Genomic DNA, 24,393 nt, shown 5'->3' with positions numbered 1-24,393 from the left:
AATTGTACTTTTTATGACTGTTAGAAAGGATGAATGCATAACAGTTTATTTAAAACCGTCACAAATGATATGATTTGTTGTGACGGTTTTTTAGCAGTTGTTACCGTTTTTTTATGGTTTTATGACCGTTAAAAAAGATGAAAGCATAACCATTTATTTAAAACTGTCACAAATGATATGATTTGTTGTGACGGTTTTTGAGCAGTTGTTACCATTTTTTATGGTAGAGAGAGGCTAGTTTGGAACAAATATTTGTGATGGTTTTGGGAAAAAAATAAATGACTCACTCCATCACGGTTTTGGAAAAAAAAAAATAGTGACAAAAGACTTTTTGTGACTGTTTTTAACAGTGATATAAAACATTTTTTCTTATAGTGTCACTTTCATTTTGTGGCACTATTAACTCTCAAATGTTACTTAACAACCACAGTTTCTACAATAAAAAATTAATCAAATAACTCCCACCCTACTAAAAATGCAAATAACCCAATTAATTTCAACATTTCTTCCATTTAAACCATCAAATCAACCAATTAGGACAATTCTTTAATGACAAGCAAACAAATTCTAACCAATTAACAAACATAGCAATCAAATATAACAAAAAGGTGCAATTTTTAAAACAAAATGAGTAAAAAATGAACTTGTTAACGGTGATGAGAAGTGGTATCATCGGAATCATCAGTATCATTATCGAAACCACCATAATCCTCATCATCTCTACCCATAGTCGTCTCTCCACTATAGAAATCATCAGAATCAACATTGTTTGCATCATGCATATCATCTTCTAATTAAATTCTTCAGTGATTGAGAGCGACCTCCCAGTGATAAGAGGAGAGAAAGAAGAAGGGGTTTCGAGAAGATGAGAGAAAGCGGAAGGGGTTTCGAGCACGAAAGAGGGACACAATTTGGTTTCAAGAATAGAAGGTTTGAGTTATCCACTGAAATTAATTGAGTGAAGTAATTGGCAGCGGTAGTGAGAGAGAAGAGAATGAAACCCTAGTTGGGAAGAGGAGGAGTAGCGACACTGAGAGAAAAAAGATAGAGATTATGTTTTCTATTTCACGAAATAATACAAGCACGATTTTTTTCGGTTTCCCACTTTCTTCAAATTTCAAAATTTGATTGGTTTTCAGGGTTTGTAACACTTATGACATGGTTTTATCCAATTTGAAAGTGTTAGAAATTAATTATTGAAATTCATCCGAATTAAACTAACACTTTCCAACATTCCCAAATAGAGTTAGAAACTTACCAATGGTAAAAAACTGTTACAAAGCAAAAAAGGTGCATGTTACAAATATCCTATTATAGTGTAGTGTAACCTAATTTTTTCATAGTCTTTTCCTAACTAATTAACTTAATTAAGATGAGGTATATTAATAATAACACTTCTAGAAGTCACATTATAAGTGATTTCGAAAACTTGGCAAAGTCACTTTTACAGTGATGTTGAATACATAGATATTACATCACTTTATAAGTGACACAATGAGTGACAACACTTTTAAAGTGATGTTGAATACATAGATATTGCATCACTTTAAAAGTGACACGACGAGTGACGTAAAAAAGTGTTACTACATCACTATCACGACATCACTTATTAAAATGATGTTGTACAACTCTACTACATTAGCTTCTGAAATAAGTGATGTTAAAAAAAAATTGTGATAATTATTACATCATATGCTGAGAAAAGTGATGTCATAGTTTTCATATAACATCACTTCGCTAAATGTGATGTAAAATTAGTGATGTTATATGTCATATTCGTTGTAGTGAACAAGAGGTTTCAATTCGATAGGAGTAACATATTTACTCAACTCCTCATATTTTAATTTATAAAATTGATTTGTTTCATATGGTATATAATCCATTATAAAACAAATTCCATTTTTGATGATGTGGGAGATTCCCTAGTGTTCTGTCTATAAATATCATGTGGTATTTGTTGATTAGAGATACGAATCTCTTCTATAGATTGATTATATTGAGATAACGATTCAGCTTTAGATACTGAATGCCTAGAAGATTGTGGTATATAGATCTTATAAGAAGATCTCGAGGACAAACTTCTACTAACAAAAGGTTTCTTAAAGTTTAATATAACTTCTCCTTTTGTTGATTGAATTATTTGATCTAAATCATTATTAATGATTGGTTGTGGTTGAACAGCGTTTCTACAAGTCCAAGAGTCAGGAAATTGAATTTCACTCCAAGGAATCATCCTAGGTGTTGCTATACTAGAAGTTAAAAGATTAGTGTCAATTAACACAGTCTTTCTTGTTGTAGTTTTATGTCTAGCATTACACTACAAGAAAAAAGGCTTTATATCACTGTTAAAAATAGTGACAAAAAGTCTTTTGTTACTGTTTTTTTTTCCCAAAACTGTGACGGAGTGGGAGTCATTTATTTTTTTCCCAAAACTGTCGCAAATATTTGTTCTAGACTAGCCTCTCTCTACCATAAAAAAATGGTAACAACTGCTCAAAAACCGTCACAATAAATCATATCATTTGTGACGGTTTTAAATAAACATTTATACATTCATCCTTTTTAACAGTCATAAAACCATAAAAAAAACAGTAACAACTGCTCAAAAACCATCACAACAAATCATACCATTTATGATGGTTTTAAATAAACTGTTATGAATTCATCTTTTTGAACAACCATAAAAAGTATTATTAGTCATGACGGTTTGGGTAAAACCATAATATGTATATTTTTTTTTATTAAAAAAAAACGTGAATATATATATAAACTCACAAAATTGGAACCTGCAATAAACTACACACCTGAATAAACTACATACCTAAATATGATCAATTAAATTTCAAGTAACACGTATATATTGCTAATTTTATTGAAACATTCCAATCCCCTTTGATAACCAATATATATTTGTACTTAATTGTAAAACGTAATGAAATAAATAACACATTTCTCATCTAATTCATATAAATATAATCAGCCTAATCCTAATCCAAATTCAAATGAAAAAATAACATAATCTCTTCAAAGTCGATCACCCACATATGAACAAATTGGACAAATCCACAGCACTTTCCCAACTGGTAGCATTCATTCCTCCAAGGGAACTCCAAAATCCTATCTCACATCTTTTAACACACTAGCCCACTTGAATCCTGCAATTGAAAAGAAGTGGTGACACTCAATATAACTTGATATAAAATAACCAATAAATGCACCGATATACAAGGTAACCAAGTAATCTAGGCATGCACTAATTATACATAAGATATTTCTTAAGGATTTAAAGTAAGTCATTAGTAGGTATAATAGTTTAATGCAAAATAGTTAACTCAAGATCATAAATACCTATGTGAATAAGTAGAATTGCAACTGTTAATATATCTAAGGGTTAAGTCGACTGAAACTATTTGAAACAAGCTAGAAGTCATTATAAGCATCTTATAAGAAACCCTGATCGCAAACAAACAATATGTCCATTGTTAAGTTAAACCAAGATAGACTTAGGTCCAATACCCATTAATTGTTCTTGGAGAACACATGTACAACTCATACCCTTTGTGAATAACTCAAACACTTACAACCAAGTACAAAGCACCTATATATAAATAAATAAACATATGGCCAATGCTTTAGCCTACCCCCAAGGAGATGAAAAAAAATATGTATATGTACACTTTAAGTGCCTAAGAGTCAAAAAATAAACTACGAAAATTCATTATCAGTGTAAGTATATGAACGATAAAAATTTTAGTTTGAACAGTCTAACCTGTTAGTTTTGTAGCTTTTAGCACAGACATCGACAAGTAATGAAACTTGGTTCGCTTAAATGTAGACTTGACGGGGTAACATTTTTGTGTAGGTAGCGGAATCCCAGCTTGAACACGACTCAAACTTTCTACCCTGCGCACACTGCAAAACACAACTACTATCACTTTTGCTAGTAACATTACCAAATATCAGCATTTCAAATAGAGACTAGTAGCATCAACTTGGTGATGAAGTCCACTGAAATATAAGAAACATTCTACAGTAGAATCATCATATAAACATGGAAACAAAAGAAAATAATCATCATATAGCCAAGTGTAGTAGCATAAACAAAAGAATTATTGGAAAAAAAAACCTAGTAATTAAGAAGCACCTGAAACAACAAGCAACAGAAGTAGATTCCTTCTTTACAAAGTGATGATCCTTCTTTACAAAGTTTCATAAATAACTAACGATTACTGTATGTAGAGTGATGATCCTTCACAAACCTCAAGATCCATAACACTGATTGCTAACAACCTTGTTGTGGACTAAAGACCTCAAGTGGTAGTTGTGTGGCCAACAAAAAATGGAAAAAACAAAACAAAGTCGAGTACGACTATGGAGCACAAAGTAAAGAAGTGGATAGCAAAGCGAGAAAGAAGCCATTAAAAACATCTCCCCTCTTGTGAATATCGTCAAGAAAGCATGCACCATGTTGGATCAGCAAAGTTTCTCTTGTACCCATGTGAACATTCTATTAAAGGAATTCCTTAGTTATGTGAAAGACGAATTATGTCGTAACTAGTAAGTTTTGAGATGGGATCTTGCCAATTGTGTCTTATGATTGGTCCATGTCCTCCTAAACTTATGTTAATTTTTCTGACTTGACCAAAATAAATTTCTTCGCAAAAAGGAAAAACATTTAAGACATAGTAAAGCATAGAAGGGAGACACCTTGACTGGTATGATTCATTCAAACTAGATATAAGATATTCACTCATTGAAATAAGGGCTGGACCCAATCTCGGTCCTGCCACTTCAACAGCATCTGCTAGTGCCTTCTCCGAATCTGGAAATTCATATGATCTTGGCTCAGCTCTCTGGATCCAGCCTCCCTCTACATAATGTGAAACCTGCATGATGAAAGCTTTCAGTTGGAAATTGCATGTCATGAAGTAGAGAAGAACAGTAGTACATGGCACGATTCAGAATAAATATGAAACTATGGAAGAAAGATGTAAAAAAAAAAAAAAGACAAGTACTGCTGCTGAAATTGGCCATGATAAATTGAAAGGAACCGGACCACCACCACCTCCACCTTGTAAAAGAGGATTAAACTCTGATGTTGTTAAGGATTAAACGATATATATCGAATATGTCGGAATATATCGCCGATATATATCTTTATATCGGTTTTACTGATATATATCGATTTAAAATAAATTTAATTTTCGAAACTGATATTTCAAATATTTCGAAGTCGGTAGGCTGAAAAAATGATAAATATCGGCAAAAAATTGATTTTTCAACCGATATTTTCGGCCCTGCTTTTCACTATGGTGAATACTGCCTCAAGAACTTTCCTATAATATCCACAGAGTATTTTGGTATACGAAGCCTTTATCTGAGAATAATTTTGAACATCAGAATCAAGAGAATTAGGTAAAACAAGATCCTTATCCGGTTCCATATGTTCAATTTCTTCTACGTCGCATCTTGCAACTCTTAGAAAAACATTCTCCAATGTTGTGACTGAGATTCCATAACTTTCAGTACCATAACATACACCGTTGTTACGACTTGTCTATGATATAGTGTGTTTTATCACGCAACTTTCTATTTCATGGAACATACTCTCAAATGAAGATGAGGATGCTAGAAGAAGTCTGAAGGAAATCTCTGTACCTACCTGAAAAGATTAAATAAAACAAACTGTTCATTCTCAAGCAAACATTCAGGCATTCAGGACCAAGCACGCCGAATATTCTTCTACTATTGGTGTTATGGTGAGGAGCCAGCCCCGAGCCACCGGTTGAAAGACAAACACAAAACCAAGTGACAACTGGCAATAAAAAAAATTGAAGTACTCTCTGGACCAGCATAATACGATAGTACAGGATATTTGAAATTCTTAGTATTCCTTGTTCAAAAGCACAGCCATGAAACTACAAGCAACAGAAGTAGATTCCTTCTTTACTTCCCTGACCCTAAACAAAATAACATAAGAGCTTAAGCTAGAATCCAGGCGACCATCACCTACTTCATATCACCAGGACTTAGGTAGCATCCAAATATAACTAACATGAGTTCTGACGGAAACTTATTCCTTGGCAGTAGCCCAATATCAAATCGTGACAATATGACATGCACTTGACTATGTACTATATTCAAGATGCCTGAGTAACAATGTCAAACCATCACTAATACTATAATGTCAGCATATAAGCAACTCTAAATACCAAAAACTAATATAGTCTTTGACTATTTGAGTGCATTTTATTAATTGTAAACTTTCAGTAAAATTAAGGATTTTTTCGATCAGTCAAAGCTAAAAGTGAAAAACCCTAACTACCCAAAACAATTTAAACTTTGAATGAACATAGATATCGAGCAAATCTTAGGTTGAGTGAAACAACATCACCTGATTGCCTTTTCATTCACTCTTCTTTAATACCCAATGTGAAAATATTCAAAGACAAAGCTGCCTCTCTATGGCAACAATGACCTTGAAGTGCTTGTTCATCAAGAATAGCTTGAGCAGCAGCCACTACAACAGCAAAAGGCTAGGTGTATGTAGGAACCTGACTTAAGATCTTCATAATACTTTAACGATTTCCAAACCTTAGCATAGAAGAATTTCAGTCTAACCATTTAACAGAAAAAGAATTTTAGTCTAACCATTTATCTGCAAACAAATACCTTAGCATACCACAACAAAGCATGAAAGTATCTAATAGCCACTTTTACCTCGTACATACATAGCAAGTCACTTCCTTCAAAAACTAGAAGGATAATTGTTCCCAAAATAAACTAATCATACGAAACAGACTAAGCAATTGACTACACATTTCTCTTTCCCCTTTCTCATCCTCCATCTCCAACTTGGACCTTGCAGCAACACTTTCTATAAGAAACTTGTGATAAAACCCATGACTGTAAAATTAGTAGAGAAAACAAATGTGTAGCCAGAATTAAGTAAAACCCCACCTAGAATGAATTTCATTTGCTAATCAAGTTGCATTGAAACCCCAAAAAATCGAATTTAAAACCCTAAGAGAGAGAATAGAGTGATAAAGAGAGTGTACCTTCTACTAAAATAGTTCAAATAAACGAGACCTTTCTTGCTTGGGCACACTTGCTTATTATAATTTTGCACCACATGAGCTGTTGAGCTTAGCCATAAGGGAAGCCCATACATCAATTTTCCAACAATTCAAAGCTCTTTGTAGACCAAAGTTCAAAAATATGTCGTCCTCATATCCAAACACGCAGTCCATAATAAGTTAGGCTTTAAATCGGATGATCAAACAACAACCGAAAAGCGGTGGCAAGGGGGCCACCATCAAACGAACTATCCTCTCTGAAAAGAATCTTTTCAGCATCCCACAAACCAAATTGAACTCCTCTAAATAATAGAGGAAGTACATTAAGGATCACTCTCCAAACCTAACACTTTTGGAGAGGAAGTACACTGTGCATCTAAAATATTTGGAGCACTAGGAGCAAATTCCTAACTCGAGCACTAATTAATTCCAACATTTTGACTCAGACTTATGTTCTTTTTCTATATATATGAAATCCTTCTTTATGGATCTACGTGATGCATTTGACAACAAGTGTATAGTCAAATCAGAGACCATTATCACTCGGTGTTGATACTTGATGCATCCTCAGGTATCATCTGAACATCCACAAAAGCTGCTCAAATAAAAAGAAAGTCGGATGGAAAAATATTGCAGGACAAGTTTTTAAAAGATACTTTGATTGCAAGAAAGTGTATAATATCGGATTGCTCTCACGTCTATATGGGTGCCCTTTTGAGCCATTATTATAATGTTCACTCAGAAAAACCACCAAAGTTTTCTTGTTTTCCTTCCTTTCATTGCAGTGGATTTACTTTAAAATGCTCGTCACTAGAGAAATTATTCCTTGATTCTTAATTCCAATATACTGTTTCAGATGTTGGTTCCTTTTTCCTAAAAATAGTTTTCCTTCCATACAGAAGCAACACAAGGTATTTGACAACAAGTGAATACTAAATAGTCAAGTCATCAACCAAAATCACTTGTTTTTTTTTGTATTGTTGATGAAATCCTCAAGTATCACCTGAACATACACCCCACCCCTCGCTCGGACAGTTGGGATGTAAAACTCAAGATAAGGGAAATTGCTATAGAATAAAAGTATAACATCTTTTTCCTAAAAATTGCTCAAACTAAAAAGAAGGATGGAAAGATAAAGTAGTACCAACTCACTTTAAGGTGCTCTGGAATGATGTATAATTCATCCTCCGCGCGTTTAAGATCGTTCTCAACTTGATCCGCTATGTCAATGTTTTTACCTTTTTTCTTCACCAGTTCTTGTTCAATATACTTTAACCTGTCGAATATAAGGACTCAATCAGCATATGATCTCAGCAACACATGCAGATGTCAAATTAAGAAATTCTAAATTTCTAAGAGTAAAGAAGCATGTATGGGAGGGAAACGGTTCTCTGATCTATTGGGGAGGGTTATTCATCGGTTCAGGTGATTTAATAATTGGTGGTGGAGGCAAGAAGAAAGGGCGGTTCAGTGGGGGAGAGAATGCGACAGTTAGTAGTAGTAGCCTAGGGTTTTTTTTTTTTTTTTTTTTTTTTTTTCTTTTCTTTTTTCTTTTAATGGGCGAGAGATAATCTGAAATTTTGAGCCTGAAATTTTGAGCGGGTTGGAAAACTTTTCAAAACAAAAATTGTCACAGTGAAATTATAAATTCACATTATTTTATGGGACAACACACAACAAAAGTTTTCGAATCCAAAGTTAGCGGGAGGTGGTTGTGTCGTGTTTCGAATTAATTGTTGTTTAGTACATTTGTGGGCACGCTGGACCAAAAACTAGTTGGGTCAAATATTGGGTAAAACGGTCACTTAAGGTTGGATAATATGTAACTATTTTAGTAAAATAGTCACAAATAGTTCTCCACACATATACACCTTTAAAAAAAATCCCATTTGTGACCGTTTCGAAAATGCACGTCACCAAAAACTTTTTAAAACAGTCACAAAAACCCTTTTTTTCGCCATCTGTGACCGTTTCGAACAGAACAATCACAAATAATATTTTAAAATAGTCACAAAAAGTCTTTTTTCTACTAGTGTTAGGAGTTAAAGTTTGTAAAACTTGATAGTGAATTTTGTAGGTAATTCCAATCACTTTATATCCAGGTAAAAAGTTGTAACATTTAGCCTAAATTTGTAATAATAAAGAATCATAAAGATTTCTATCCGATAAAGACAAACATAAATTAGGATAGACATAAAAATAAACTAGTCCATGACAAAGACTAGTCTCTACTGCTCCCATAAGATAAGGTAAATAGTCCAGACATCTGGCATTTCTTAGAGTTGCTTGAATACAAGCATTCATGCCCAAAATGGTCAAAGGTCTAAATGCAACCTGTATCAATCCTACATAAATAAATTTATAATTTTTCATATAAGGATATAAATCACAGGAATTTAACAAATTCAAGTTATTACTCATGGAATATAAACTAATAATTTGTTCCATAGTTTTTACTGCAATTTTACTGGTCAATTTCTCAATCCAGTTACCATAACTATATATGGTCTTGGGATTCATATTAGGAATTGTCCATTTGTTCATTTTATCCTGCGTGTCGAGATCATATTTGATTAATTATGTGTTCTTAATTGAACTTATATCATCATTTGATGATTGTGTTATGGGTGTTGAGGTGTTAGTACAATAACAGGTAGAGTATAATGAATTATAATCATACCAAACAATATTAAAACTATTCATGATGTAATCATTGATATATCCTCTTATATTCCAAGCATTATAAACAGTAAAATCAAAATCAATTCTTCAGTGTTTATAATAGTAAAACCACGTCTGTCAACGCTTTACGGGGAGAAAATAGCCTAAAACGGCACTACATATACCCTATGTGACTTGGGTGACGTCCCAGAGTTACCATCATAAACGTAAAGAAACAATAATGACCTAGTGCTTAAAGCAAATAGTCTTGTATCATCAAGAATGAAATTAAGTAATCCTAATATCATCTTTAACAAGATACTATTCATAATACTGGAAAGGAAGAGTCAACAGTATTTTAGAAAACTGGCAGACATTCTTGTTGTTGGAAAACCGAGCTTTTAGCAAGTAGTCCTCAAGTGTAACCCACATGTCATATTCCTTAATCATACTGGGGTTATTCTTTACTTACATTTTTCTTAGGAAATAAAACAATTAAATATAATTGTAAAACATTTCCTCACCGTTAATGCACTAAATTGATCCTATATGATAATGCTATTATTATTTATGTTTTATGTTTTTATTATTATTTTTTATGTTTTATTTATTTATTTTTTATGTTATTTATTTATTTTTATTTTTTTCAAGTATAAGTTACTAAATATGCATATAAAATATAATCATGCAAACATGGTCCACTCAGACGTAGCTATAGACGTTAGTATATGAAAAGATTCTACTCATACGTATATATATATATATTAATATGCAAAGATGTATCATCTATATATACTTCTATACTAACAAACAAATATACATCAGTAATACATATATGGATGCTAATAGGCAAATATATATTATATATACATATATCTACGCTAACAGGCAAATCGAAACCACTCGTACGTATCTAGAGATGTCAAACATGCAAATATCAGTTATACATACTAATATACACATGCTTCATACAAAACAGATACTAGAGACATACGAATATTATCTATCATGCAACAACGTATATATATGCTAATATATATCTATCGTGCTAATATTTCTATCATGTTAATATATATCTATCATGCTAATATATATCAATGTACCATGCAACAACGTATATATCTATATATGCTAAACATGAAAACAAATTCCACTCATACGTATATATACGCTATCATGTAAATAGTAATATACAACATGGTAATATACCGATACGAGAAGTGGTAATATACCGATACAACATGGAAGTAGCCTTGCTATGCTTAGAAATAGCACCTTCAACAGCCTTGAAGCACGTTCTTATGCTACTCGTATGCAACCTACAAGCGAAAATAAATGATAGTACCGAATCAGTAGTGAAACATGAATAAAATTCGAACGAAAACCAAACACAAAATGAAAAATGAAATAGATGAAAGGGTAGGGGGGGGGGTTCCCCGTTGAACTATTCCCACTTGGTATGCTATTTCTTGAGCCTCTTCCCCTGCAGCGGCGTGATAAGAGCCCAAAACTATAGTTTTAACCCCTTAATAATATTACATTTAGACCAATTATACTTATAATAAATAAGAGTTAGTACTGTTTACGTACGTTTGTGTATTTCATGTATTGGAGTTAAATATGTGAATAAATAGGTCACTTTTACAAGAGAAAGGAGCAAAGGTTGGTTGCTAAGAAGTTCTATGGTTAAAGCCCAAGTTTCAAGGAGAAAAAGCCTTTTTAAAGCCCAGTCAAAGCTGAAAAGTCAAAGTCAACGCGGGCAGAAATAGAGCAGAAAAGTCAATAGAACTTTCACAGGCCGTATCTTTGGACTCATACCTCGGAATTGGGCCTACCATATGTCAAAACGACCGTCTCAGAAAGAGCTTTCTAATGGTCTAGGCCTTGATCCAATTAGAGAAGTAAAAGTGGATACAAAAGCTATTACAATAATTTCTAGTAGAGAAACCCTTTTTGGACTTAAATAATTAGGTTTTGGGCTTGATTTAGTGGCCCAAAACATAGCTCCAAAGCCCATACACAAAATTGTAAACCTAACCTTCTCCTATATAAAGAGGGTTAAGGCTAAGCAAAACTTGGACTCCCCTATTTAGTTTAGTTGTAAATTAGGATTTTCTCTCTCCTTTCCTACCTCTTCTCCTAGTCTAAAACCTAGTTTATATTTTATTAGTCTAGCCTCCATTAAAATACATTGAAGTTATTATTTAATTCAATTGTTTCTCTGTCTATTATGTCTTCTTTCTATTATTTTATTCATGATAGTCTCATGATTCATAGCTAAACCTCCATTAGAGGGGTTTGATTAAAGCTTTGATGAAAACTTGATGTGTTAGTATAGAATAGTTGTAGTAAGATATTCCACTCTAGAGGATAGTTAATTCACCATGAGAATGGGTTTCAATTGCCTCACATGCTAATTATTAGTTGGTAGAGATGCCATGAATAATTATGGATAAAAAGACCTAACATTTATGTGATAATATAACGATTAGGGTTGCAACAACTCCGTACTAGCATATTAGGGATTAATCAAGGTGGATTTCAAATCTCCTTAATTCCTTCTCTATTCTTCTCCATACTTTATTCAAATCATATTCAATTGCTTTAATTAAATTAGTATAAGTTAAATTCATATATTTAGTTTTATAGTATAAATTCACATCTATAAATATTGCTCTCACCATTGTTTCCTTGTGTTTGATTAGTTGAATTCGTTTAAGTCTAGAGAGTTAAGAGTGGAACAATTCTGTACTCTATATATTGCATGAATATATATGTGAGAGTAGAAAATAAATAATTGATAATGTAAGATTAAGTTAGAGAAATCAAGTATTGATTTTATTGGTTATCACGGTGCCAATTGATAGTTGTCCTTTTTCACGTGTAAAAACTTATTCTTACACACACACTTAAGTACATTACAATTTATTTCGAGCAAGGGTTTCGTCCCAAACCAAAAGGCTAGAACTATAGTTAACAACCAGCTGAAAATTTCTCTAGAAGGAACTTATGTGAGCAGGATTTTACTTTTTATTTTTTTACCTACTTTACTACGTTACTTAATATGCAAGTTGCTCAACTTAAATTACACTAGTTTTGGCTAAAGCAACTGATCAGGAGATAAAAATGAGAAATATATTAAGAGAAAAGAAGATTCTACTAGTTTACTTAGTATGCAAGACTCAACTTATAAATGATTTTAATTAACAACTTAGAATTGAAAACATATTACAAGACTAAAACCTTACATGGAAATTTTCTATTCCGGAACTAAACTAACTAATGGAGTAAAAGTTATTTGTGCCTGGAAGACCCCCCTATTTAAGCACAAGAGAATGCTTAATTTTTTTTTGCATCCACGTGAATTTCCATTACTCAACTGCATCATTAAATGAGAAGTCTTGATTTTTTCTAATCAATACTTTGTTTTCACCTAATCAAGCAAGACTTTGTTTACAAAACCAATCAATCAAAACTTTGTGCCAACCAAATATATTTGTTTGCCACCTAATCATGTCATCAATTAGGACTTTTATGCCACTTGATTAAGCCACCTAATCATGCCACCAATTAGGACTTTTATGACAAAGTGCATAAAAATCTTTCATGGTTTTAATGCAGCTTGACTTGTGCGGAAGCTTGACGTGTGAGCGTGATCACCAAATTCTATTGGTTCGCATAGTGGGTCCCTCATGCTTCGACCAGTGGCAAGTTCAAAAGTTGACTTTTTACAAAGTCCCGCCTATGTGTAGAGCTCATCACACTGATCATTCTGATGCTTCATTTGCCGCCATTGGAGTCTCAGTTCAAATATGAGCTTCTGGAGTTTGATGCTTTTCGGCACGTTCATCCTGTTCTGACTTGGAAATGTCATTTTTGCTTTCCTAGGCTTTAGTCGGGTTTCATTGTAAAACTTCATGTAAACACACTATTCTGTGCTTAAATACTGGCTTTTATCTTCATTTTTACATTGATTGCTCAAACCTACAAAAGCACGAAAAATACGATTATTTTATGATTATTAAACACATAATTAACCAAAATATTACGACTCTACGGGGTTTTATATTACTGTTTTGGGTGGTTATCAACTTCTATAGTAAAAAATAAATGAAATGATCAGAAAGATATAACACCCCTTTATAAGTTGAATTAAGAGTTGATTTTTTGTTGGTAAGATCTTACTACTATAAAGATCATATCATATCCACAAATTTTCATATTATTTCGAGATCTCTATCCTTTACAAATGTTGTTTTAAAATTTGAGTTTATTTTAACGGCCATGATTTGAAATTTTGCCTCCCTCTTTTGGCATATTTAGAAATTTTCAGATGAGTCCATTTTTTGTAGAGAATGTTCTCTATAGTGAGAATGTGAGATCCACAAAAAATCAAGTCTTAAAAAAGAGTTATATTGTATAAGATGTTGTATAAAAAGTGTTGTATACTAGTCCTATATAGAGCATTTTTTATACAACAATTTATACAACACCCTTTTATAAGTTGAACTAAGCAAGGTAATATTTTGACTTGAAAATGTGAGTTTATTTTAACAGCCACGATTTAAAATTTTGCAACCCCACCCTTTTTTTTTTGGCATCTTTAGAAACCAAATGAACCAAATTTTCGAAGAAATGTTATTTATGGTGGGAAGATGACATTAAAAAAAAAAAAAAAAAAAAAAATCGTGAGTAAATTTCTAGATATAGATGAAGGCCATTATATGAACTGCCTATATTGATGCTGTTTCTATATATACATTTTTGAGTTTTGTATGAACCTAGAAGTTCCTCTCCTCCTCCTCTCTCTTTCTTCTTTCCTTCTTTTCTCCTCTTCTTTTCTTTATATCTCTTTTTTCCTCCTCTTACGGGCCACACACCTGTCCCTTCATCCGACGATTCTCCGCCCGTGTTACCTCAAACACGTCCGCCCTTAGGGTTCCGCGGCAATGTTCCACTGCTCCCCCTCCTATCTGGTTACCATGCCCTCGTTCTCTTTTTGACTTGGTCCACGGCTCTAATATGGGCCACTACAAATGCCCCTTCTCGACGTCGCGACCATATAATGGGCACAAGGTCGAGAACTGCTCCCCTTCTCTTTCCTCTTCCACTATTCCATGCTTTTCTTGGGCAGCGTGTGATGTGAGTGGCACTCATCACGCGCGTTCTTTCTGACGGCCTCTTGGTCCCTGTGCAACTACGTGTCGTCATTTGGCTGGCGCCCCGACCGATGCTTCGTTTCCCTCACCGGCTGAAGTTACGCTTTTACCCTCGGCCTATTTAAACCCCCCTTTTCCCTTCTTCTTCCCTCACTTATTTCTTTCATCTGGTTTTGCTCTTCTCTCTCCAGCCTCCATTTTCGCCTTTCTTCAAGTCTTCATCGGAGTGCAAGTTCTCCTCAGCGGTGGTTTCCCCAGCATCTTCCTCTCTCTCCGTTTGTCTCCCGAGATTCTCCTGACTCCCTTTCCTCACCGATAGGTACGTTTCCTTAGCCTTTCCTTCTTTTTGTTGTACTGTTCTCCCCTTATCGTCGTAAAAACGTTTGATTCCTGGAATCCGTTCATCTTCTTTATTTCCGATGTCGGGCCGCGGATCTATTGACTCTATCTCTTCTCGTTCAACGAGCACTCACTCGACCACTCCTCCTGCTACCTCTGCCGGGCCCTCCACCTCCGGTCGTCCTTCTACCCTACCACCGCCTCCCCCTAGATCTCGTAGACCTAATTTAGATGCCCTCAGAGCGGCTTATGGTGTTCCAGCCGACGTCATGTTGGAGCACGTGCCTTCTGTTACCCATTATCCCCATCTAGTTCCCCGCCGACCGGGCTCACTGGTCATTACCGTAGGTCAAATAGTTGCCGGTCTGCGGCTTCCCCTTACCCTCTTGGATGTGGAAGTCTGCAATCACTTTAACATTCCTCCCTGCCAAGGTATAGGGAACTTCTGGAGAATAATGTATGCCGCGAATTCCTACAACCGATCTCATAATTCTCAAATTACCAGCCGCGACATATACTCCCACTACTATCTCAAAACCAGCACCAAGGACGTAAGCATAGGATACCAGTCCTTCTGCGTTCGTCCTAAAAAACAGTCTTTTCTCCTCAAGCTTACTACCTCCGACAAGGTTTGGCACCACTATCCGCTCTATGTTTCAGGCAACTTCTTATCCGCGGACATCCCATCTTCCCTGACTCTTAACCATCTCGCTTTTCGACTTCGTGGTGAGTTCCGTGGTTCTTTCCCTCTTATTCACAATGTTTTCCCTCCGGTTTATTAACTTGCCTCTGTCTTTGTCTACAGGTTGGCGGCCAGATTCCAAATCTCGAATTTACGACGGCGTCTCTTGCCCGATCTTTGACCAAATCCGCGGCCTAGGCTCTGCTCAAGCCGCCTTGCTAGGTATTCACCCCACCACTGCGACTCCCCTACTCCCCATTCCTGCTCTCAACACCTTCCGCGGCCTATCAGGACCATTTTTTCGCCCTCCTCCTCCCAAGGAACGAAAGCCCCCCGCCTCCCCTCCTTCCAAGAAGCGGTCTCGTACCCGGAGTTCTCAACAGCCCCTGCCTCAGTCTTCCTCTCCTTCTTCCGGCTCCCGTCCCCCTCCAGATACCCATCTTTCCGCTACCTCCTGTGACCCTCCCTCCTTCCGATCTATCTCCCAGTGGGACGACCAGTACACCTCTCCCAACTCCCCTACTGAAAACATGGATGTCCACAAGCAGAAACTTTTTGATAGTGACTCTGAGGAGGAAGAGGTCATAGAGATTCCCTCCACTGAGGTGCGGGTGACCACTGAACAGCCGCCCCTAAAGAGGCCGCGGACCTCCTGCTCTGCAGAGCCTGAACTCCCCTCGCAGCACGACCCTGCATCAGGGGATGTTGCATCCATCCCATCCGTCCGAAACTCTGCCGCCCCCTCCTCCCCTCCTCCCCGCGTGGATAAGGCGCCCGCCTCTGCCCCTGCTTCCTCAGATACCCCGGCACTCCATCATACTGTTGCCGAAGAATTCCGCCCCGTATTCAAGGTGCGCAACCGTCGGGTAAACATTGACGACTCCGCCCTAGATAACGCCGCGGTGGCCTCCTCCTTATTCTACAGCTCTCATTTGCCCCGAGATATCGCTTATGCTGATGGAGGCACGTTTGACTCGCATCGTACCTCACTGTACACAAATTGGGAAAGGGTGTGTCGCATTATTCATCATCACGTTGTTTTTTTTTTTTTTTTTTTTTTTTTAACTCTCCCTTGCATCTCAGGTCAGTTTGGACGTATCCTTTATGATCCGCGGTCTTCTCAGCGCCCGGAACAAACTGGCTGCCTTGGAAAGGGAGTTGGACGGACCCCTGGGCTTAAGGGCAACCAATGCCGTGCTTCATTCAGATTTGGCGGCTGCCAACCTAGCCAAACTCCAAGCTCAAGACGAACTACGGACCGCGGAGCGTATCCACCAACAGTATATGGACCAAGTCAATGACCGTCTGAGTCAGCAACGGGAATCCCTTCTTCATCATCATCAGCTCAACCTAGATTCTCTGTCTCAACAGCATCAAGAGATCCTGGGAGCTCTCAAACAGCAACACCAAGAGGCCCTCACTGCGGAGTCTTAAAAGAACTTGGCTGATATGAATATTCTTCGGGATCGTTTCAAGCTTCTGGCCGACAAGAGGGTGGCCAAGAAACTCCAAGAAGCAATGGAGCGGCTTACTCAAGAAGGTCGTCTTCTCCCCGAACCGCTTGGTACTCCGGCGACTGGCTCCACCGAGGCTCCCGAGGATTCTTTACCGGCTCAGGATGTCGCTCCCGCACCGCTTGAGGCTGCGGCTTTACCCACTGAGGCTTCCGAAGATGCGGCTACCGCCCCTGAGATGTCGTAGAGAATTTTGTGTTTGTAATCTTGTATTTTTGTTCTTCTAACTCTGCCGTGGGTCATACTCACTCTTTTCTGTTTGCTATCTTATTGTACTATTGCCTTGGGCTTTGCATGTTATTTTACTGTCTCTTTATCAATTGATGCTACTTATCAGTTCGATTCTCCACCTTTTTCTTCCTCTACCACTCTGTATCCTTTCCACGTTCTCTTCTTTCCTTGAACCGCCATCGGGCTCCCCAATCCGCTGCCCTTTCTCTCGAAGCACAATGTAAACAACTGGGGCTACTCTCTTTACCCCTTTGTCTCTTGCATCTCTGATCCGCGGAGGGCTCATCCCACTCCACGGACTTTTAGGATTTCAGCTGCTGGGGCTCTCTCATTGCCCCATGTATCCCTCGCATCTCTGATCCGCGGAGGGCTCCTCCCACTCCGCGAGGTCTCGCCTTTTGGGGCTCTCTGGCTGCCCCATGCATTTTTCACAACTCTGATCCGGGGAGGGCTCATCCCACTCCACGGACTCTTTAGGATTTCAGCTGTGGGGGCTCTCTCATTGCCCCATGTATCCCTCGCATCTCTGATCCGCGGAGGGCTCCTCCCACTCAGCGAGGTCTCGCCTTTTGGGGCTCTCTGGCTGCCCCACGCATTTTTCACAACTCTGATCCGGGGGCTCCTCCCACTCCACGGACTCTTTAGGATTTCAGCTGCTGGGGCTCTCTCATTGCCCCATGTATCCCTCGCATCTCTGATCCGCGGAGGGCTCCTCCCACTCCGCGAGGTCTCGCCCTTTGGGGCTCTCCGGTTGCCCCACGCATTCTTCGCAACTCTTATCCGGGGAGGGCTCATCCCACTCCACGGACCCTTTAGGACCTCAGCGGTTGGGGGTTCCCTCATTGCCCCATGTATCCCTCGCATCTCTGATCCGCGGAGGGATCCTCCCACTCCGCGAGATCTCGCCTTTTGGGGCTATCTGGTTCCCCTCTGCATCTCTCGCCACTCTGATCCGGGGAGGGCTCATCCCACTCCTCGGACTCTTTAAGATTCCGGCTGCCGGGGCTCTCTCATTGCCCCATGCGTCTTCCACGGACTCTTTAGGACTTCAGCTGCTGGGGCTCTCTCATTGCCCCATGCACCTAGTTTACATTTTGCTTTTAACGCTAAGCATAACAAACGTCTTTCCATTCACAAAAGTGCTGTGGTCTTATACATTTACATACAGCTCTAGTCCCTTGTTCCGGACTTCATTACCTTACATGGCCTGGCACATTACATTCGGTTATAGAATTTTTTTCAAGATCCTTATATTCCACGGTTTCTCAATTAAACTTGCCCCCTCGCTGGTGCAGAGCTTGCAATGCCTGCGCCTCCCCCACTACCACGGTGTATGGCCCTCCCAATTTGGGCCCGGCTTCCGCCCTTTTCCTCTTTTGTATTTGGCCACTACTCTGCGTAATACCATTCTCCTACCAAACGAAGCGGCGGGCTGACCCTCTTGTTGTCTTGTCTCTCTCGCAACCTCCTCGTGATACTCCTCTAATCGGATCGCGGCCGAGTCCCTTTGTCTCCCCACGGGTTCAAGTCTCCCGCCAATATGCGCCAGTTTGTCCCCTCCTCCACCGCTCTGGTCCTCCCAGTAGCTGCTACCATTTCTGAGGGTATGACCGCCTCGACGCCGTATGCTAAGGCAAACGGGGTTTCCTTTGTGCTTCCCCGTGGGGTGGTCCGGTACGCCCAGAGCACATGGTTCAACTCATCGGCCCACGCGCCCTTTTTGTCTTCTAGCTTCCTTTTCAGGTTGTTCATTATTGTTTTGTTGGAAGATTACGCTTTGTCCATTGCCACCGATTGTAGGGGCCGAGAACCCTTGCTTCACCTTGTACCCCTTTAGGAACGCGGCCACCTTGGCTCCCGTGAACTGCGTTCCGTTGTCCGCGATGATGGCATACGGCAATCCAAACCGACATATGATATTCTCCCATAGAAACTTAATTACTTGTGCTTCCTTGACCTGCTGCAAAGGGACTGCCTCTATCCATTTAAATAAAAGTAGTCCGTGGCGCCCGGCATAATACCTCCTTTTGCCGCGTCCCATGGGCAGCGGCCCCACAATATCCATAGCCCACATAGCAAATGGCCATGGATTGGAGACATTATGTAGGGGTTCCGCGGGAGCGAATATGAGCTGTGAAAACTTCTGACACTTATCGCATTTCTTGGCGAACTCCACCGCGTCTCTCTTCATGTGGGGCCAAAAATAACCCTGTGTTAAAAGCCGGTGCGCAGTGGTTCTTCCCGCGGAATGACTTCCACAATCTCCTTCATGCAACTCTGCCAACACTTCTAAAGCCAATCGAGGTCCCAGGCACCTCAACAAAGGTCCATTGAAGTTTTTCTTGTATAACTCGCCCCCCACCAGGACGTATCTCTGTGATGTCTGTTCCAATCTTCTCTTTTCTCTTTTGTCCGTCACCTCCCTTCCCTCCAGGAAATTCTTAATGGGATTTATCCAAAGACGCCGTTTTCCCGATCCGGAATACCTCTTCCGCTTCCCTCGCTAGGCCTCTCCAACGATCTTTTACGCTTTATAATCCTTTCCTTGGACCCGGCATGGCTGCCGATACGTCGCTTAGAGCATCCGCGTGCCTATTCTCGCCCGCCGACCGGATGTACAAACTGGATTTTCGAACTTGTTGGATCTCTTGTAAACACTTCCGGATACTTCGCCATCCTTGGGCATCGGTGGTGAACCCCCATTAGCGACATACTACAAGATTCGAATCGAGTACCTGATCGACTCTTTTTCACCCCCCAAATCCTCGGCCATTCTCATCCCTCGCTATCATCGCCTCATACTCCGCTTCATTCTTTGGTTGCCGCCCTTCTAACTTCATAGTTAGTTCTATTCCGTTTTTTTGGGTGTGACCAACACGACCCCTTCATTCCACAGAAGTATCGGTGGCTGACCCATCCACAAACACCCTCCATCCATTTCTTTTGTCCCAAGGGTCTAGAAAGTCGGTCTCCCCCTCTTTCTCTGGTTCCATCACCATCTCCTCTCCCCAAGTGGGATCCTCGGCCGGAAACTCAGCCAGGAACTCCGCCACTGCCTGAGCCTTCTCCGCGGTCCTTACCTGATACTGTATCTCATAAGCACTAAGCATCACCGCCCACTTCAACATTCTTCCTGACCTTTCTGTCCTTAACGCCTGTTTGAGAGGCAAGTTCGTGACCACTACAACCGAATGGGACTCGAAGTAGGGTTTCAGTTTCAGCGACGAGAAAACCAACGCCAAGGAATACCTCTCAACCCTGCTATACCGCGTCTCTGCGTCCAGTAATGTTTTGCTCTGGAAGTACACCGGCTTCTCCACCCCCGCTCTGCGAGGACGGACCAACCGCAGAACTCATCACAGCTTTCGTGGCACCCAAGTACAAGTACAACTTCTCCCCTTCTTCGGGCCGAGACAGTAAAGGAGCCTTGCCCAAATACCCCTTCAACTCTTGGAATGCCTCCTCGCACTCTGCTGTCCATAAGAAATCCGGAGTCTTCCTCGGCAGCCGTCTGGCCTGCATTTTATCGGAGGATTTGGCAATGAACCTATTCAACGCCGCCACCCTTCCTTTAGCGGTTGCTTTCCTTAACATTCTCGGGGAAGGCATTTCTATCGGCCGATCTTATCTGCTCCGGATTGGCCTCTATTCCCGGTGAGTCCGCGATGTAACCCAAGAACTTTCCCCGTGGTCACTCCGAAGGTGCACTTCTCAGGATTCAACTTTAAATTATACCTCCGCAGTATCCCAAACGTTTCCCGCAAGCCCTCTAAATGCTCCTCCTCGGACATGCTCTTTTCCACCATATCATCTATGTATACTTCAATTCCCCTCCGAATCTTGCTTTCAAACATTTTCTCCCCCAACCTTTGGAAAGTGGCTCCCGCGATTCTTCAAAAAAATGGCATCCTTGTATAACAAGATGCGTTCCGCCTTCTACCACAAATGCTGTTTTCTCCTGATCCGGCCCATACATCGCGACTTGATTGTATCCCATAGATGCGTCCATGAATGAGAATATTTTGTACCCCGCTATTCTATCCACCAGCTCATCTACCCGCGGCATGGGGTAGCTATCCTTCGGACACTCTCTATTTACATCCGTGAAGTCAACGCACATCCGGACCTTGCCATTCTTTTTGATGCAGCGACCACATTGACAACCACTTTCGGTGAACTTCGGTTTGCCCGCCTATGCCGCCCGCTTGATTACGTGTCGCCGTGGCGTATGCCCTCCGCGATATATTTGGTCCGATGTTCGCGATCCTCTCGCCTCACCGGCTTAGCATCTTCCTTCATGTGCAACCGGTGGCATGCAAATTCTGGATCTAACCCAGTTACGTCCTCCACCGTCCAAGCAAACACATCCCTGTTCTCCGACAAGAACTGTACCAATTTACTCTTCCAACACTCTGACAGCCCGGATCCTATCGAGGTAAATCTCTCTTCCTCCCCGTCCCCTATGTTTACCACTTCAATTTCATCTAACGTCTTTGGGCCCTCCGCTGGTTCTCTCTTACTTTCCGCGGGGGCACCCTGTAATTGCTATGCCTGCCTTTTCCTGGGATGGGAACTTTCTTCCTCTGTTCCGTGGATCAACCGCTTCACTGTGCTCCTATGGCTGTTCTTGGCCGTTACTTGGTCTCCGCGGACCTCATGTATGCCCGTCGGAGTTGGGAACCGTATCACCTGGTAGTAAGTAGACGGGACGGCCTTCATCTCATGGATCCACCTCCTCCCCAAAATGGCGTTGTACTGTGAGGCGGAATCTACCACCATGAATCGGGCGAACACTGTCACCGGTCCCGTAGTTACCGGCAACAAGACTTCCCCAAGAGGCTCGGTCATGCTACCATTGAACCCGTACAAATTCGTGCGCGGGGGTCTCAACTGCTTCGGGTTCATTCCCATTTCTTCCAGAGCTCCCTTGAACAACAGGTCCACCGCACTACCACAATCAACCAATACTCTCTTCACCATATAATTGCCCATCGCTACCGTGATAACCAACGCATCCTCATGGGAGTCTATCGCCCATAAAGTCCGCCTTTTAAAAAACGATCTGATCTTTGTCCTCGGCTAACCCTATCCTGTATGGCGGCACCTCATTCCTATCGCTGATCTGCTGGATGCTCGCCGTCCTCCTCACCCTATCTCTATGTGCATTATGACTCAACACCTCCCCACTAAAGATAACGTGTATAGTCCCCAATATCTGATCCTGTCGCGGCCCATGCTCCTCATTCTGCACCTCCCTCACGAACTCCCTCATCTTGCCCCTTTCCACCAATCTCTGTACCATCCACTTCAGTATAATGATCATCCGTCTCATGATTCCGCATCTGGTGATATGCACAGAACGGTCTATCCGGAAGCTCTATTGGGGTGTTCCGCGGTCCTTCGTACCCCTGTAAATGTTTGATCAACGGCAATATTTCGCTCAATGGTCTATTCAGCGGCGTCACCTCCATTTCCCTGTATGGCTTCCTTTCTCTATTCTCCCGGCGAATCCCTTCCCGTGCTCTCTCCACCCTTGGGGTTTTACCGCGGTTCCTGCTGCTTTCCCTATCCGCGGCCCACTCCCTTCGGTGCTCCCTGTCTTTCTCTAATGATAACACAGCTTTCCCTGACCTTTTCGATTCCTTCGGTAAAGTGTCCTCATATCTGATGTATTTCTCCACCCGCGGATAGAGCTCATGCAAAGTCGCGATCTCATTCTTCGCGACCGATTGGTGCACTCCCGTTCCTGGTCGCAAACCTCGCTCGAATGCGATAACCGCGGTTCTCTCGTCCAGGTTCTCGACCTTCAGAGTCTCGACCTTGAACCGACACAAAATACTCCTCATCGTCTCCCCGACCTTTGTCTCACATTGAACAACGCGGCGATGTCCACCGCTCGTTTCTTCTGGTGGATGAAATGGTCTATAAACGCTTTGTTCCAGCCTCTTGAAAATTCCTTATGCTCCCCGCCGGCAATCGATAGTACCAATCAGACGCCCCTCCCTTCAAACTGGCCGGGAACATCATGCACCGCAGCCCATCATACCTCGACTCTTGCCATAACGGCATTTGTTGCCTAAAGTGGAGGATGTGATCTGCTGGGTCACCTTTCCCGTCGTACCTCTCAAATCTAGGTTGGTTAAAACGCTTCGGAACCTCCGAGGACCCAATCCCTTCCGCCAATGGGTTGCGGTTTAGCCCAGCCACCACCTGACTCGCCGCTCCGCCCCGACTCTTCACCTTCGACTGGTTCACTTCTCTATCTCTGTCTATCATCTCTTGCACCCGCTCGATTGTCAAGCCTACCACTGGGTTTTCAACGAGGTTTGGGTCCACTCCTTCCTCTTCCGAGGTCGTCACTTGACTCTCCGCCTGTACCTTCCTCCTCTCTTTCCCTCTCTCTCCTTAACCCTTCGTTCTCCTCTCTCAACCGTCCGATTTCTTCCCTCATAAGCCGCAGCTCCTCTGTCTCCGTCCCTTCTCTTCTATCCCTTTCCTCGTCAATCTCCGCTTCCGGCGTTGTTTCCTGTCCCGCTACTTTCTTTGTTTTGCCTATTCGTTTCTTGGGTGCCATATCTTCTTTGCTTTTCTTTGCGTCCCCACAAACGGCGCCAAATGTATGAACCTAGAAGTTCCTCTCCTCCTCCTCTCTCTTTCTTCTTTCCTTCTTTTCTCCTCTTCTTTTCTTTATATCTCTTTTTTCCTCCTCTTACGGGCCACACACCTGTCCC

The 24,393-nt window shown here is 40.5% G+C and overlaps 2 protein-coding genes and 1 long non-coding RNA gene across 3 annotated transcripts; all 3 read right to left on the bottom strand.

The window, feature by feature from the left end:
- Positions 1-2,840: 2,840 nt before the first annotated feature.
- Positions 2,841-5,101, bottom strand: LOC147474678 (uncharacterized). The gene is made up of 4 exons (XR_015207816.1): positions 5,016-5,101; positions 4,708-4,886; positions 3,770-3,912; positions 2,841-3,155 (listed from the first exon to the last, which is right to left on the bottom strand). It is a non-coding gene; the product is annotated as an uncharacterized LOC147474678 (long non-coding RNA).
- A 15,446-nt stretch (positions 5,102-20,547) lies between these two features.
- Positions 20,548-21,184, bottom strand: LOC147474677 (uncharacterized). The gene is made up of 2 exons (XM_086585156.1): positions 20,930-21,184; positions 20,548-20,817 (listed from the first exon to the last, which is right to left on the bottom strand). The coding sequence occupies exons 1-2, from the start codon at positions 21,182-21,184 to the stop codon at positions 20,548-20,550; spliced, it is 525 nt and encodes a 174-aa protein (XP_086441282.1).
- Positions 21,185-22,207: 1,023 nt separating this feature from the next.
- LOC147474676 (uncharacterized) lies at positions 22,208-22,654 on the bottom strand. Its single transcript, XM_086585155.1, has one exon. The coding sequence runs from the start codon at positions 22,652-22,654 to the stop codon at positions 22,208-22,210; it is 447 nt and encodes a 148-aa protein (XP_086441281.1).
- Between the last annotated feature and the right edge of the window lie 1,739 nt (positions 22,655-24,393).

The sequence above is a fragment of the Coptis chinensis genome, chromosome 9 (genome assembly GCF_015680905.1).
Source record: "Coptis chinensis isolate HL-2020 chromosome 9, ASM1568090v1, whole genome shotgun sequence".
Lineage (NCBI taxonomy): Eukaryota > Viridiplantae > Streptophyta > Magnoliopsida > Ranunculales > Ranunculaceae > Coptis > Coptis chinensis.
This window is presented reverse-complemented; position numbering and strand designations above follow the sequence as displayed.

What these genes read in the sequence shown, in the direction of transcription:
- LOC147474676 (XM_086585155.1), bottom strand. Translation starts at nt 22,654, where the DNA reads ATGGGCAATTATATGGTGAAGAGAGTATTGGTTGATTGTGGTAGTGCG.
- LOC147474677 (XM_086585156.1), bottom strand. Translation starts at nt 21,184, where the DNA reads ATGCAGGCCAGACGGCTGCCGAGGAAGACTCCGGATTTCTTATGGACA. An exon ending in TTACTGGACGCAGAGACGCG is followed by an intron (nt 20,818 to 20,929) that starts GTATAGCAGGGT and finishes CCTCTCAAACAG; the next exon opens with GCGTTAAGGACAGAAAGGTC.